This window comes from Rhinoderma darwinii, chromosome 2 (assembly GCF_050947455.1).
Source record: "Rhinoderma darwinii isolate aRhiDar2 chromosome 2, aRhiDar2.hap1, whole genome shotgun sequence".
Lineage (NCBI taxonomy): Eukaryota > Metazoa > Chordata > Amphibia > Anura > Rhinodermatidae > Rhinoderma > Rhinoderma darwinii.
Window position 1 is genome coordinate 93,182,400 of NC_134688.1, and position 17,680 is coordinate 93,200,079.

Here is a 17,680-nt window from a genome sequence, read left to right on the forward strand (position 1 = left end):
TTACAATGTACAAGGAAATCCATTTAATACGGGAGTTCGATAACTCAGAAATTCTAGTCATCCGGCAATTTTGTAGCACAGAACTGCAATATGATGTGGAATTGTACAAGACCCAAAGCAGGAGCAGATATAACGAATTGGAAATTCCTCTGATTAAAATACAACGCTATTGTAGTAGATTATCTGTTACCATGTTATCTTATGCTGGCTTCCCGAAGGTTCTCTACCCATAGAAAATTAGTTATATCTTTTCTCTGTCTGGAGAAAAAAAAAGGTTCAATCTGCAGAGGCGACAAGCCTTCTTTACTGTGAATCTATGGAATAGTCACCACAGGAGCTGTCACAGCAGGGACAGTAGATGGCTATAAAAAAGGCTTAGATAATTTCCTAGAACTAAAAAATATTAGCTCCTATGTGTAGAAATGTTTCCCATCCCTTGGTTGAACTTGATGGACATGTGTCTTTTTCAACTATACTATGTAACTATATACAACGCATTCGGAAAGTCTTCAGACCCTTTCACATGTTTTTCATTGTTATGTTGAGGCCTTGTGTTAAAATAAAAATAAATTAACGTTTTTTTCCCCATCATTCTGCACTCAATACCCCATAATGACAAAGTGAAAACAGAATGCTAGTAATCTTTGCTAATTTATTGAAAAGGAAAAAATAAAATATTGCATTGACATAAGTATTCTGACCCTTTACTCAGTGCTTAGCTGAAGCACCTTTGGCAGTGATAACGGCCTCCAGTCCTCTTGGTTATGATGCCACAAGGTTTGCACACCTGGATTTAGGGATTTTCTGCCATTCTTCTCTGCAGATCCTCTCAAGCTCTGTCAGGTTGGGTGGGGACCATCGGTGTACAGCCATTATCAGGTCTCCCCAGACACGTTAGATTGGGTTCAAGTCAGGGCTCTGGCTGGGCCGCTCAAGGACATTCACAGTGTTGTCCCTAAGCCACTCTTGTGTTGTCTTGGCTGTGTGTTTAGGGTCATTGTATTGTTGGAAGGTGAACCTTCGGCCTATTCTGAGGTCCAGAGCACTCTGGATCAGATTGTCATAAAGAATATCTCTGCACTTTGCTCCATTCATCTTTCCCTCAACCCTGACCAGACTCCATGTCCCAGCCACTGAAAAACACCCCCTCAGCATGATGCTGCCACCACCATGCTTCACTGTAGGGATGGTACTGGGCAGGTGATGAGCAGTGCCTGGTTTCCACCAGACATGATGCTTAGAATTGAAGCCAAATAGTTCAAGCTTGGTTTAATCCGACCACAGAATCTTGTTTCTCAGTCCGAGAGTCCTTTAGGTGCTTTTTTTTGCAAACTCCAGGCGGGATTTCATGTGTCTTTTACTGAGAAGCTTCTTTCTGGCCACTGCCATCCATAAAGCCCAGATTGGTGGAGTGCTCCAGCGATGGTTGACCTTCTGGAAGTTTCTCCTATCTGCACACAGGATCTTTGGGGTTCAGTCAGAGTGACCATTAGGTTCTTGGTCACCTCTCTCACCAAGGCCCTTCTCTCCCGATTACTTAGTTTGATGGGGCGGCCAGCTCTTGGAAGAGTCCCGGTTGTTCAAAATTTCTTCCATTTAAGAATTATGGAGGCCACTGTGCTCTTGGGGACTTTCAGTGCAGCAGAAATTTTTTTGGGTACCCTTCTCCAGATCTGAGCTCTACAGGCAGTTCTTTCCTCATAGCTTGGTTTTTGCTCTGATATGCATTGTCAGTTGTGAGACCTTATATAGACAGGGGTGTGTCTTTCCAAATCATGTCCAATCAAATGAATTTACCACAGGTGACTAACGTTACTCAAGTGTCCTGACAATGAATAGACATTACCAACAGCCAGAACGGGATGTGTATTCAGAATCCTGACACTTCGCTAACATTTGTGGTTGATTTACGAGATTACGCTGTAAACGGTCATTTACAGCGAGACTACGCCTGCTGTGCTGTAAATCAACCACAAACGTTAGCTAAGTGTCAGGATTCTGAATACACATCTCGTCCTGGCTAGAGGTAATGTCCATTCATTGTCAGGACACTTGAGTAACGTTAGTGTGTGTGTATGTGGCTGCACATAGTGATCTAGCTAGAACACTATGTGCAGAATAAATGAATGGGGAGAAGTGTATGACGCTGATTGGTCGCTGATTGGTCAGCGTCATACACTTCTCTCCACAACGCCCACTGGGTCAAAAAGTAAAACACGCCCAGTTGGGCATTAAGAAACTCATTAGAATAAAGCTAAAATAGGTCGCAACTCCGTCAAAAATGATTGTTTTCTAAATAAAAAAAAACTGCTTTAACCCCTTAAGGACACAGCCTGTTTTGGCCTTCAGGACACAGCCGATTTTTGCAAATCTGACGTGTCACTTTATGTGGTAATAACTCCGGAATGCTTTTGCCTATCCAAGCGATTCTGAGATTGTTTTCTCGTGACATATTGTACTCTATGATACTGAAAAAATTTCGTCGTTAAATTCAATATTTATTTGTAAAAAACACCAAAATTTAGAGAAAATTTGCAAAAATCTGCATTTTTCTAAATTGTAATGTATCTGCTTGTGAAACAGATTGTAATACCACACAAAATATTTACTAGTTAACATTTCCCATATGTCTACTTTATGTGTGCATCGTTTTTTGAACGTGCTTTTATTTTTCTAGGACGTTACAAGGCTTAGAACTTTAGCTGCAATTTCTCACATTTTCAAGAAAATTTCAAAAGGCTATTTTTTCAGGGACCAGTTCAGTTTTGAAGTGGCTTTGAGGGCCTTATATATTAGAAACCCCCTATAAAACACCCCATTTTAAAAACTGCACCCCTCAACGTATTCAAAACCACATTCAGAATTTTTTTTAACCCTTTAGGCATTTCACAGGAAATAAAGCAAAGTAGAGGTGAAATTTACAAATTTCAATTTTTTTTTACTAAATTCATTTGTAATACAGTTTTTTCTGTAACACAGAAGGTTTTACCCAAGAAATGCAACTCAATATTTATTGCCCAGATTCTGCAATTTTTAGAAATATCCCACATGTGGCGCTAGTGTGGTAATGGACTGAAATACCGGCCTCAGAAGCAAAGGAGCACCTAGTGGATTTTGGGGCCTCTATTTTATTAGAATATATTTTAGGCACCATGTCAGGTTTGAAGAGGTCTTGTGGTGCTAAAACAGTGGAAACCCCCCAAAAGTGACCCCATTTTGGAAACTACACACCTCAAGGAATTTTTCAAGAGGTATAGTTAGCATTTTTAGCCCACAGGTTTTTTGCTAAATTTATTGGAACTGGTCTGTGAAAATGAAAATCTACTTTTTTTCTGAAAAAACATACGATGTTTTAGATTTTACAAGGAATAAAGGAGAAAAAGCACCCCAACATTTGTTAAGCAATGTCTCCCGATTACGGCAATACCCCATATGTGGTAATAAACTGCTGTTTGGACCCACGGCAGGGCTCAGAAGGGAACGAGGGCCATTTGGATTTTGGAGCGCAGATTTTGCTGCATTGGTTTTCGGTGCCATGTCGTGTTTGCAAAGCCCTGGAGGGACCATAACAGTGGAAACTCCCCAAAAGTGACCCCATTTTGGAAACTACACCCCTCAAGGAATTTTTCTAGGGGTATAGTTAGCATTTTGACCCTACACGGTTTTTGCTGAACTTATGGGAATTATGCAGTTAAATTGAAAATCTAAATTTTTTTCTAATAAAATGTCGTTTTAGCTCAGATTTTTTCATTTTTACAATAGATAAAGGAAAAAAAAACAACCCAATATTTGTAAAGCAAACTCTTCTGAGCACAGCAATACCCCATATGTGGTAATAAACTGCTGTTTGGACACATGGCGGAAGTTAGAAAGGACGGAGCGCCATTTGACTTTTGGTGCTTGGGTTTTGCTGGAATGGTTTGCGGCCCCATGTCGCATTTGCAAAGCCACTGAGGGGCCAAAATAGTGCAAACTCGGCAAAAGTTACCCCATTTGGGAAACTATACCCCTCGTGGAATTTATCTAGCGGTATAGTGAGCATTTTGACCCCACAGTTTTTTTGCTGAATTATTGGAATTATGCAGTGAAAATGAAAATCTACATTCTTTCCACTAAAATGTTTAATTTTTTTCATTTTCACAAGGAATAAAGGAGAAAAAGCGCCCCAACAATTGTAAACCAATTTCTCCCGAGTACGGTAATACCCCACATGTGGTCATAAACTGCTGCTTGGACACACCACAGGGCTCAGAATGGCAGGAGTGCTACTTGGCAAGTAGATTTTGGTTGATTGTTTTTTGGGCGCCATGTCGCATTTGCAGAGCCCCTGAGGTACCCGTACAGTAGAAACCCCTGAGATGTGACTCCATTTTGGAAACTATACCCCTCAGGGTAATCATCTAGGGGTGTACTGAGCATTTTGATCCCACAGGTGTTTCATAGATTGTATTAGAATAAGGCAGTGAAAAATGAAAAATTAAATTTTTTTCCCCAAAAATATGTAGTTTTGCACCCAATTTTTTTTCCACAAGGGGTAATATTAGAAAAAAACACACATAATTTGTTACCCAATTTCTCCCGAGTACGGCAATACCCCATGTGTAGCCCTAAACTGCTGTTTGGGCACATGGCAGAGCTCAAAATGGAAGGAGTGCCATGTGGCTTTTAGCAAGAAAATGAGGTTGGACCCTTGGTAACTGGCAGGCCAAATACAACAATGAAAAAACAACAAATGCCAGAGGCAAAAAAGCCCTGTTTCCCAGCTACCATAGAAATTGTTAAATTATATAAACTAATCTTATTTTTATTATGCTATTTCAGCAATCAACAGACGGACAGACAGACAGACCAACATAAATGTTTAAAATTCTCTATGGAAGGATCGGGTCAGCAATCATTAATAGTTGTGTCAGTGAACACATGTATTTGCCGTCTATATCCTATAGACCGGCAGAGTCTGGAGAGCGTGGTTTGTACCAATGGACTCCTAAACACTTAAATTGTTAGATTGTTAGATTGCTAAACCCTAGTATCCGGCATGTATTAAAATTGAAAGGAGAGCCCCCCCGACATGTTTCGCTACGAATGTAGCGTCCTCAGGGGTTCACGGGGCGCCGAAAAGTTCTGACTGTTATGGGAATCCTCAGTGACGTACTAGGGGGTGTGTGTGCGAGTCTAGCCAATAGTAGTAGGGGTGGGCGGGAAGCTCCGACCCCAGTTTGAGTGACAGATGAGACTGCCAATGAGACAGTAAGAGGCCCGGGCAGCTGAGCAGGAATGCTCACGCATGCGCTCTAGGGCACAATCAATACTTATACTCGGGACCACTCGCGAGTATTGATTGTGCCCTAGAGCGCATGCGTGAGCATTCCTGCCCAGCTGCCCGGGCCCCTTACTATCTCATTGGCAGTCTCATCTGTCACTCAAACTGGGGTCGGAGCTTCCCGCCCACCCCTACTACTATTGGCTAGACTCGCACACACACCCCCTAGTACGTCACTGAGGATTCCCATAACAGTCAGAACTTTTCGGCGCGCCGTCAGTAGCCCCGTGAACCCCTGAGGACGCTACATTCGTAGCGAAACATGTCGGGGGGGCTCTCCTTTCAATTTTAATACATGCCGGATACTAGGGTTTAGCAATCTAACAATTTAAGTGTTTAGGAGTCCATTGGTACAAACCACGCTCTCCAGACTCTGCCGGTCTATAGGATATAGACGGCAAATACATGTGTTCACTGACACAACTATTAATGATTGCTGACCCGATCCTTCCATAGAGAATTTTAAACATTTATGTTGGTCTGTCTGTCTGTCCGTCTGTTGCTTGCTGAAATAGCATAATAAAGATAAGATTAGTTTATATAATTTAACAATTTCTATGGTAGCTGGGAAACAGGGCTTTTTTGCCTCTGGCATTTGTTGTTTTTTCATGTGGCTTTTAGAGCACCGATTTTGCTGGACTGGTGTATGGGCGCCATGTCGCATTCGCAGAGCTCCCTTAGGTACCAGAGTAGAGTGTAAAACCCTGAGAAGTGACCCCATTTTGTAAACTACACCCCTCAAGGCATTTATCATTTGCCTGGATATATGACAGGGCTTAGGCGTGAAAGGCGCATGTGAGACCTATTTTGGTGATTTTCGCAGCATTAGCCCACAACGGCAGGGCTCTGAGGTCAAATAGTAAAACAAACCCCCAAGTAGTGACCCCCATTTTGGAAACTGCACCCCTGAAGGCATTTTATTAACGGGTGTAGTGAGCATTTTGACCACACAGGGTCTTTTTTTTCTATAATAAATGAATGCTCAGTGGATGGTGCAAAGTGAAAATTGCAAATTTCCACAGGTATATGCCATTTTAGTGCAAAATATTTTGTGCCCAGTTCATGCCACTGAAGACAAATACCTCAAACTGTTAAGCGGGTTCTACCGGGTATGGCGATGCCATATATGTGGACGTAAACTGCCCGTTGGGCACGCTGTGGGGCTCAGTAGGGAGAGGCGCCATTTGGCTTTTGGAGCGTGGATTTTGCTTAGTAGTAGTTCTGTTTGGGGTTTTGCTGGTATTTCAGTTTATAATGTAATCTGTGTGGAGAACATCAGGGCATAATAAGAGGGTATAATAATGCGGTAAATAAATAATAATCCGCAGATATGTGGCCGGTGTCGCACTGATAAATGGCGCCGATCTTATCCGCTTTTGGAACACTGCACATTTTGCATCGCCATATTCTGAGAGCCAGAACTTTTTATTTTTTCTCCCCCGGAGCCGTGTGAGGGCTTATTTGTTGCGGGACAATCTGTACTTTTCATTGGTACCATTTTGGGGTATATGCAATTTTTTTGATCACTTTGTATTTAATTTTTTTGGCAGGAAAGGTGACCAAAAACCTGCAATTCTGATGTTTTTTATAAAAAAAATTTTACGGCGTTCGACCATGCGCTATTAATGACAATTTTACTTTATTCTGCGGGTCGGTACGATTACGGTGATACCAGATGTATATCATTTCTCTTATGCTTTGCAGCGTCTGCACGATAAAATCACTTGTTTCAAATTTATTTTTTGTGTCACCATATTCTGAGAGCCATAACTTTTTTATTTTTCTGTCAAAAAAGCTACGGGAGGGCTTGTTTTTTGCGGGACGGGCTTCAGTTTTTAATGGTATCATTTTGGGGTACATGCAACTTTTAGATCCCTTTTTTTATTCTGTTTTGCGAGGGGTAGAGACTAACAAACAGCGATTCTGGAATCGTTTTTTATTAAAAATTTTTACGGTGTTCACCGTACGGGTAAAATAGCGTGATATTTTTATAGTTTGGGTCGTTACAGACGTGGTGATACCACATATGTGTACTTTTTTTATGTTTTTCTGTTTTTCCTATAATAAAAGACTTATTATAGGAAAAAAGGCTGTTAGTGTTTTTTGCAACTTATTTTTTTCATGAAACTTATTTTTTTTTAACTTTATTACAATATTTTTATTAACTTGTTTTACCTTTTTTTTGTGTCCCACTAGGGAACTTGAAGGCATGAAGCCCTGATCGCTATTCTAATACACTGCACTACCTACATAGTGCAGTGTATTAGAGCCGTCAGCTATTCACTGACAGCAAGCCTATTAGGCTTCGCCTCACCGGCGGGGCCTAATAGGCTTCCGTACTAGGAAGCGATTGTTAGGCTATGGTTGCCATAGTAACCATCGGAACACCCGCGTGTGCCGATGGTTGTCATTAGCAACCATAGCGTGCGGTCTAATCACTTAGATGCAGCGATAGCTGCATCTAAGGGGTTAATCGGCCGGATCGGAGCCTAGCTCCGGTCCTGGCCGTTAGAGCACGATGTCAGCTGTGACAAACAGCTGACACCCGCGCCCGTGGCAACCATCGTGGTTGCCGACAGGCTACAAGACACTTCGATGCATCGATCGCGTTGATCGATGCATCGAAGGGGTTAATCGGCCGGATCGGAGCCTAGCTCCGGTCCTGGCCGTTACAGAGGGGTGCCGGACATCTGATTACCGGCGGTGATAGCGCTGGCTCAAGCTGAGCCAGCGCCATCACATACCTTACGTCATGGAGCTGTGATTGGTCAGTCTGCTTTGACTGACCAATCACAGCGATCGCCGGCAGGAGACCGCTGTGAATGGTCCCCTGCCGTCTTACTGTGCCGGTCAACTGTCAAACAGTTGACGGCACAGTTCTGTCACCTTGTCATTTGACAGGGTGACAGTTTTTAGCCAGGTACGTCCCTGTGCCTTAAAGCACTTCAATGCAGGACGTACCGGTGCGTCCTGGTGCGTTAAGGGGTTAAACTACATTACAGCGCCGATCACATTATGTAGAAGATAGGGCACTTATAATGTGGTGACAGAGCCTCTTGGCTGTGCTTTATTTGCAAAATTAGCAACACAAATGGACATGTGAACATAGACTTCTTTTAAATCTTTCTTAAATGGTCACATTTCTCATCCACACGCAGAAAAGGGCAGAAATTGAATTGCGGCGTGTATTCTCAATCGGCAGAATGTCAATTTCTCTTGAAAAAACACTGCAGAATTCACACACAGAAAATCTGGTCGTAAATTCTGCAGTGTTTACGCTACGTGTGAACATACCCTTAAAAAGAGAGCCTGCAGAGGAGAAAACTGCTAAATAAAATGCAGACTACAAGTCATAATGGCCAGATATAGTGTTATTTCTCATGAACACACATGACAGCTTAGTATAAAAAGTCATCTGAAAGGTAAGGTATGCTTTAAGTTTGAGAATTAAACATAAGCTAACCGTTGGATTGTATGGGCTCTCTCTCTCACATCACCTAGATATGCAACGCTGGCTTCTGCTTTTTTTCTGTTTATGTTTATACTACCATTCATGTATATTTTCGAGAAGCTACAAACAAGGGTCATGCTATGCTCATATTGTAACTAGAAAACATGTCACTATCTGATATATGACCTGTACCTAATTATGACTATTTACATTTATTTTGTATGTTCATATTTTCTGTAAAAACTCAATAAAAATTATTGAAACGAGAATTAAACATAGTCAGATTAGATCGTAGAATTTCTTACTTGTGATTTTCTTTTTTCACCCAAAAAGCAACAGCAGCTTGGGGCAACGGTTGTTCAAGAAACAGCATACGCATCACATAGTTCTTGGCAAGACCTGGAAGTTCCCTGATATAGAAGATGCATAAGGTTATAATAATTAAAACGAATATGAATACGATCAGTCAACAGCCGTGTAAACAGATAACATAAATTGATGTCAGTTTACTGTTAATTCTATGGTATGCTGAAGTAGATCTCCAGGCTTCGACTAATAATCCTCGGTATATGTTCGTAAGCTACCTGATAATCATATTTTTCTCAATTGTGGTTTAGAGTTCCTAATAGGCTTGAGCCCATACATACTTACGAACAGATGAATCCTAAATAGCGGGGCATTGGAACGCTTAATTTCCCCTGGCAACGCCCCCAAAATTGCCAGAAACACACATTTCAATGCACTTTTATGGGGGATAAGGAAATAACGTAGCACAGCGAACTCGGCTGGTTTCTTAATCCCAGTCCCATTTAAATTCGGTCTAAGCCTGAATAAGGCAGCTAGCAGCTCACCAGGAAGGACAGGGGTACCCCATTCTGGGGTGAGGTGCGGGTCCCAGAGGTGGGATCTGTCAGATATTTATGGCATATCCTGTGGATATGCCATAAATGGCATGGGAATACCCCTTTAGGGGTTAAACTAGCCAGTACTAAGATCTCCCACTATAGAGCCCCAAACACCAGAGTACCCTCCCAAACCACCAATCATCAAAATAAACGGGTTACAGCACTTGAGCGAGTGCCACATCTCCTTCATTGCTTACACAGGCACACTGCTTCGCCGGTATTGCCGGCAGTGCCTGGTACTGGAGTTCAGTCCCATTCACTGATACAACATTGGTGGTCTATTCTAAGGATACTTAAATGGGTTACGTGGGGACCAAAAATTATTAGCAGTGTGCTCACTGCTGTATGAGAGTATACGCGCTAATATATATTCCGGTCCTCAGTGACACTGATTCTGAGATTTTCATAGATTTTTAATAGCGCTGCAGGGGTATGGTCTAGTTACACAGCCTTCTAAGATGAGGATAAGACTCTTCATCATTTGACCGGCCCCACTGTATTCTATGTGCAAGCAGTAGAAGTAGTAAAGCAGGGTCGCTCACGTGATGATGAGTCGTATCATCATCAAAGAAGACTGTGCAACTAGACTTCTGGTCCCCCGGCAGCACTTTAAAAATCTATGAAAATCTCAGAATCAGCGCGACGGTGTACCGGAATGTATATTAGCGAGCGCACTCACATGCTGCAGTGAGTACATTGATAATAATTTTTGGTTCCCCCATAACATGGAAAACACCTTTAAAGGGGTTGTTCGATGAGATAAAATTGATTACCTATCCACAGGGTAGGCCATCAATATCTGATCAGTGGGGGCCCAACGCTTGGCACCCCAGTCCATCAGCAGTTTGAAGTGGCCGTGAATGGGACGAAGCTGTAATACTGTGCTCCTCCGCTACAAGCCGGACAGTGTTGTATGGTAGGGAGCAGTGTAATGGAAGGGGATGCACTGCTCCCCGGAGTGCTGTGGCCCCCCTTAAAGAGCTGATTGGTGGTGTTGCTGAGAGCTGGACCCCCACCAATCAGATATTGATGGTCTATCCTGAGGATAGGCCATTCATTTTATAACACCGAGAAAACTCTTTATGAACATCTTATAGGTGTCCTGGTTTAAAGAGCTGCTGATATTGATCTGTCAAGAAACTATAGTTGTCTAGCACAGGCCTAAGTGTTCTTCGCACTAGTACTATAGTGTCAATTACTGTAATTTTTCTCACTAAATGCTCAATAAACTTTTTTTTTCAAGCAAAAAACCAAACCGCCAGAACCACAGCAGCTCTATATCCCTTCCAGTGAGTCATTTAATACCTAGCAAACACAGAAATATGTAATTCTCCCGAATAACATCAGACATTACTGACTGTAAGAACTCTGTAATGCCATGTTCATGTTCTATAATTCACCTAAAAACAGCCAGACATGTAGCAGGATGATTGTACAGGCGATCAAGGACTCCCGGGCTCAGTTCTTGAAGAAATTCATGCAGATTCTTGCACTTCAGGTGCACTCGTTGTAGCTTCATTCTGAGAATACAATAGAATGAAGAATCACAGAATTAGTTTAAAAGTACATGAAAAGATTTATATTTTATATGTATATTACAGATTATGGCATTTCAGGTGCCAAACATTGCAGACAAACAGAACATACACAAGACACTGAAAATGGGGCTTTACGGGGTAGGTGGCGGTTTTATTTGGTTATTTTTTTGCAAAAAAACGAAAATGAAAAAGCAGACAAATGGCAATATATTTAACTTAAAAATATTCCCTGACATCACACCCAATGACATCACTAAAGAAAATACTGTTATATACGGGTTCGGCTACGTTCACACCATGTTAGTGGCAATACAGTTCAGGTATACAGGTTTTTGTTTTTAACCTACGCTTTTCAGTACTGCTTTAAAAAAAAGAAAAAAAAAAGTATCCCTATGTAAACCTGTCAAGTCACAGTGTATGTCAAAAGGTCACTTTTTTGGCATAAGAGTGGCCAATAGTCTATAGGTACTGTACAGCATGGGGCGGATTTATCAATGTCTTCTCGCCAGTTTTGTCTCTTTCTATGGTCTGACCTGGCACTAAGTGATACTGGCACACCGCTTGCAAGAATCGCCAGTATAAATAAATCCCCCCTATATGTCTGCACTTTTGGGGGGAATGACACACGCTTGACGTAATGACAAAATATGGTGTGAACTGAAATAGTGACCAGGGACCTGTACATCATTACAATGAACAAACATAGGTAGATCACTCTTTGTGCAGTAAAAAAAAAAATCGTGTCCCCCTCCTCCACCCGACATATTCAACTCCCTCCCCCATAGAATCGTCCCACTTCGTCAGATGGACCACTACTTCTCCCCTCACATTACACCCCATCACCCACGCCACAGAAGAGAACAGCAGCAGTCCACCGAACGGCAGCCAGCGCGAGATCCTGCCCCACGTGATTTTTGCATGTCACGCGATCAGGAGGTCCCTGCTACAGTACGAAAGAGAAGTCACATGACCGCCACCGTAGCACGTGACTTCCACGTGATCACGCCTGCCCGGGATTGCTGTGCGCGGAGGTATTGGACCTTGTATGTTTTAGTTGTATATTGCGCTGCGTCACAGATCGGAGATAAATAATGTTGTATATATCTGTGGTCTGCAGCCGCTGCTCTGCTTTGCCTTTTGGGAAAATACAATTTACGGTATATTCAGGCAACTGCTCACAGCCTGGGAGTTGTAGTTCTACGACAGCTGCAGAGCCATAGGTTTCAATGCATTTCTTGCTCTATTCTATATACTAGTGTGTCTGGCTGCTATCCCACACTGCAGGCATATAGTTTATGATTGTGACTTGTACTATAGTGTAACTGCTTGTCGATGAGTGATCAGCAGTAGACAGTACAATATATAAATGTGTTGGTTTCGTGGTAGGAGATGACGTATAAAACATGATTACACTACATGAAGACTGTCAGGGCATGGAAATAAAAAAGCATGGTGGAGAGTATTGTTTCCATGGCTTTAGCTAGATGGCCGCGTCCCCAAGAATGCATTGGGTCATAAATAGTTAATGTATAACATGATTTTGTACAGAATGGCAATTGTTTTCCGTCATCTTCCAATAGAAGTGAATGGAAACCCGGCTGCTCACACAACGTTTCTTAACTTTTACTGCAATGTAACTCAACTATCGCTATGTGCTGTGTAAATGAATGGAGAGGAGTGCATGATGCTGATTGGTCAGCGTCATACACTCTGTACAACGCCCACTTGGTCTAAAGTAAAAACACGCCCACTTGGGCATTAAGAAACTCATTAGCATAAATCTAACAATCGCTCATAAAGTGGTAAAAATAGATTGTTTTTCTAAATAAAAAGCATTACTGTCACCTACATTATAGCGCCGATCTCCTTATGTAGGAGATAGGGCACTTATAATGTGGTGACAGAGCCTCTTTAAGAAAAGTTTGTATGTTTCTAAGGCCTCATGCGCACGACCGTAGCCATGTGCACGGCCGTGATTTCAGGGTCAGCCGGACGGCCGGCCACGGAGTGACAGCCGCGAGCCGCCTGCAAATCGCGGGCCGTGCACATGGCCGCGGTCATTATTTTCAATGAGCCCGTGAAAACCACGGTCGTGTGCATGGCCCCATAGGGGGAATTGCGGCCGCAAAAGCACGTTCGTATGCATGGGGCCTAAGTTAGGGGGAGTTCACACTGAGTTTTTTTACGTGGAAACTGCACCGCAAAACGCGCCAAAAAAGGGCCGAAAATGCCTCCCATTGATTTCAATGGGAGGCGGGCCGGTTTTTTCCCGCGAGCGGAAAAATTTTCTCGAGGTAAAAAAAAGGGACAAGCCCTATCTTTGGGCGTTTACGCCTCTGACCTCCCATTGACATCAATGGGAGAGAGAGAAAGCATATTTCACGGGAGTTAAATAATAGTATATTTTAAAAGTTCGGCCTTTTACGGACGTAGCGATACCAATTTTGTTTATTTTTTTTACGAAAAAAATGGGAAAAGTTTTTTTTTTTTTTTAACTTTAAACTTTTTTCTTTCTCACTACTAACAACTTTAATTCTTCTACACATTTTATTAGTCCCCTTAGGGGACTTGCTCCAGCGATCATTGGATCGCTGGTACAATATGCTGCAATACTAATGTATTGCAGTATATTGTTATTTTTACAGGCTTCTGTAACTGCACGAACGCTGTTCCTGTCCGTTAGTCCTGGGTGTCAGCTGTAATACACAGCTGACACCCGCAGCGTATGGAGCGGGCTCAGCACTAGGGATGCACGATGCATCGAAACTTCGATACTGTTTCGATACCGTTATTTCATGTATTTCGATACTTAGCTGAGCAGCTAACTATAGTAACACATGAATGTATGAGAGCGAGGCTGCGGCTGTGTGATACAGTCATTGCCCCGCTCCTGAGTCCTGACCACAAGTGCGCGGGGTCAGGGTGATACGATGCGGCCAGCGCTGCTCTAATGAGCGGCGGCACTGAAAACAACATGGCGGGCGCCCTGCACAACACCCCCATGTTCTGTCCTCCGTGCCTGAACCGCCGCTCATTAGTGCAGCGCCGGCCGCATCTCCTCATGCTGACCGCGCACGCACTTCCTGTCAGGAGCGGGGCAATGACTGTATTACACAGCCGCCGCCCCACTTTATAACGGCAGAGATCAGAGAAACCTCTCATCTCCGCCGTTATTCCCGTGAATGCTGCGATCAAAGCGGACTGCAGCATTCAAGAGGAAAGTAAGAAGGGGGATGCCCCTTGGATCGCGTCACAGGGAATTCCTGTGACGCGATTGAGAGACATACCATATGTGGGCAGAGAGCCCATGGGGTCTAAATGTTCACTATACCCCTAGATATATTCCTTTAAACCCTTAACGCAATATCACGCAACTGTACGTGATAAGGCTTAAGGGGAAGTTCACACCTGAGCTCGCGCAATAGACAGCCGATGACTGCTGTGTTACGCAGTCAACACCTCACTGCAACGGACGGACTCAAAGATCACTTTGATTCCACCGGTTTAACACCTTAAATGCCGCGGTCAGTTGCAACCGCGGCATTTAAAGTGTTAGAATCAGGGGGGCGCCCCCTCAAACAAGCCATCGCACCCACCCCCCGCGGCACGATGGGCTGGTAACAAAGCTTGTTATGGCAGCCTGGGGGCATAACAAAGGCCCCATGTCTGCCATAAGCTCTAGTTTTTAACCCTTTAAGGACGCAGCCTAGTTTTGGCCTTCAGGCTCAGAGCCCATTTTTCAAATCTGACATATTTCACTTTATGTGGTAATAACGTCGGAATGCTTAAACCTACCCAAGCGATTCTGAGATTTTCTCGTGACACATTGGGCTTCATGGTCGTGGTAAAATTTGGTCGATATATTCAGTGTTTATTGGTGAAAAATTGCAAAATGTAGAGAAAATTGTGAAAAAATAGCATTTTTCAGAATTTAAATGCATCTGCTTGTAAAACAGACGGTTATACCACCCAAAATAGTTACTAGTTCACATTTCCCATATGTCTACTTTAGATTGGCATCGTTTTTTGAACATTCTTTTATTTTTCTTGGACGTTACAAGGCTTATAACATAAACAGCAATTTCTCATATTTTTAAGAAAATTTCAAAAGCCTTTTTTTTTAAGGTACCTCTTGAGTTCTGAAGTGGCTTTGAGGGGCCTATGTATTAGAAACCCTGATAAAACACCCCTCAAAGTATTCAAAACAGCATTTAGAAAGTTTTTTAACCCTTCAGGCATTTCACAGGAATTAAAGCAAAGTGGAGGTGAAATTTGCAAATTTCATTTTTCTTGCTGAATTTCAATTTTATTCATTTTTTTTTCTGTAACACAGAAGGTTTTACCAGAGAAACACTACTAAATATTTATTGTCCAGATTCTGCAGTTTTTTTAAATGTCCCACATGTGGCTCTACTGCGCTCGTGGAATAGAACACAAGCCCTAGAAGCAAAGAAGCACCTAGTGCATTCTGAGGCCTCTTTTTTATTAGCGTATATTTTAGGCAGCATGCCAGGTTTGAAGAGGTGTTGAGGTGCCAAAACAGTAGGAAACCCCCAATAGTGACCCCATTTTGGAAACTACACCCCTCAAGGAATTCATTTATGGTTGTTGTTACCATTTTGACCACACAGTTTTTTCACAGCACGTATTTGAATTGGGCTGTGAAATGAAAAAAATGTAATTTTTTCCAATAAGATGTAATTTTTTATGAAAAATTCTTATTTTCACAGGGAACAAAATACTCAATTTTGTTGCCCAATTTGTCCTTAGTGTGGCAATACCCCATTTGTGGTGATAAACTGCCGTTTGGGCTCATGGGAGGCCTCAGAAGGAAAGAAGCGCTATGTGTTCTTTGGAGTGCAGATTTTGCTGGTTTGGTTTTCGGGTGCCATGTCACATTTGCAGAGCCCCAGAGGTATCAAAGCAATGGAAACCCACCAGAAGTGACCCCATTTTGGAAACTACCCCCCTCAAGGAATTCATTTATGGATAATGTGACCATTTAGACCCAATAGTTTCTTCACAGAACTTATTTGAATTGGGCTGGGAATGAAAAAAATATATATTTTTTCCAATAATATGTCATTTTAGCTCAAAAATTCTTATTTTCACAAGAAATAAAATACTCCATTTTGTTGCCCAATTTGTCCTGAGTGCGGCAATACCCCATTTGTGGTGATAAACTGCTGTTTGGGCCCATGGGAGGGCTCAAAAGCAAAGGAGCACTATTTGTTCTTTGGAGTCCAGATTTTGCTGGATTGGTTTTGGGTGCCATGTCACATTTGCAGAGCTCCAGAGGTATCAAAGTAATAGAAACTGTGATCGCAATGAGGTCACTTTACGCCTTGATCTCCATGCAGGTTCAAATCAGGTGGGGGGGTGCGAGCTCGGAGAAGCAAAGACACACTGAGACGTTTCTCAAGGCAAAAATACTTCTGACTTTATTTGCAGAGACACAGAGTTTATATAGTAAAAATATCATATAATTACGTGCAGACACATATACATTCTTGTGGTTTCTTTCCTCATTATTCTTATCTCTACATACATTGTTCTTATTCCTTACATCTAATTTTTAATCCGGTGTTCTACCCATATCTATCTTGGCTGTACGCCCAGAACCCAAAAAGTCTGTAAACAGACTCCCTAGTTCCTGGTAGTACCCTCATAACATAATGAATTCGCAATTTCCAGTTTCGGCAGAACATCTGCAGATTATCACATTCCATAACCTTTCAATAATACCCAAAATATAGACTCGTTTATCCTTCTACCTTGAAGTAGTACATACATTACACTTATATCATTGATTATAGGTTGTTCTATACCATCACAATCCCTCCTTTTGTGATTTTACCAACACCTAAATTCCAATGCTACTTCTATCTCCTGATAGCAAGGCTTCGATCCATTTCTTCACTTGATTCACACAGGTATGTAGGTGGGGTAATCTCACAACACTCTTTGATCATAATGTATAGGCCTCTGATTGAATGCTTCCCTTATCTTGCAAAATGCATAACAATTGAAACATGTAAGCAATACAAATAATATCATTAAGCAAATCAACGGTTGGAAAAGCACATGTAATATTTTAGTAGCTATAGGTGAGAATCCTGTAAAAACGTCATACCAGTGATGGGCACTAGCATCTTTTATTGCTGACGATAAATTTATTACTTCCCTAGCTGCTATTGTAGCCAATACTTTCACTTTACTTAGAGTTACATTATGGGCTGCTATCAATTTCTTTACGTCTTTAGACTTTTGTAACACTTGTTTTAACTCTTCCAGTGGCTAACTAAAATTTCCATAGGGCAAAGGTTCAGGTACCCATATAGTGGACATTATTTCTTCTAAAGTAGGCAGGAACACTATAGTTTGGTTCCCCCAAGTCAAATGCGTCACATTGTATAGACATCCTGAAAATGGTCCTATGAGATTAAACTGGCTAAGGGTCTGC

The 17,680-nt window shown here is 42.2% G+C and overlaps 2 protein-coding genes across 7 annotated transcripts in view; one reads left to right on the plus strand and one right to left on the minus strand.

Moving 5' to 3' along the window:
- GTF2H4 (general transcription factor IIH subunit 4) overlaps positions 1-12,172 on the minus strand; it is a 32,530-nt gene extending 20,358 nt beyond the window's left edge. Inside the window, exons 1-3 of one of the 3 annotated variants that reach the window (XM_075851907.1) lie at positions 12,065-12,172; positions 11,080-11,199; positions 9,080-9,184 (exon numbers count right to left, since the gene is read on the minus strand). In XM_075851907.1, the coding sequence (XP_075708022.1) occupies positions 9,080-9,184; positions 11,080-11,198 (224 nt within the window). In that variant the 5' untranslated portion in view covers position 11,199; positions 12,065-12,172. Of the gene's footprint in view, positions 1-9,079; positions 9,185-11,079; positions 11,200-12,045 lie in introns of all 3 variants that reach the window. The other 2 variants (XM_075851908.1, XM_075851906.1) reach the window with 2 other exon arrangements.
- LOC142742308 (E3 ubiquitin-protein ligase TRIM39-like) overlaps positions 12,144-17,680 on the plus strand; it is a 32,014-nt gene continuing 26,477 nt past the window's right edge. The window contains exon 1 of one of the 4 annotated variants that reach the window (XM_075851902.1): positions 12,144-12,260. The gene's annotated coding sequence lies outside the window, so the exon portion shown is untranslated. Of the gene's footprint in view, positions 12,261-12,295; positions 12,438-17,680 lie in introns of those variants that run through there. The other 3 variants (XM_075851901.1, XM_075851903.1, XM_075851904.1) reach the window with 3 other exon arrangements.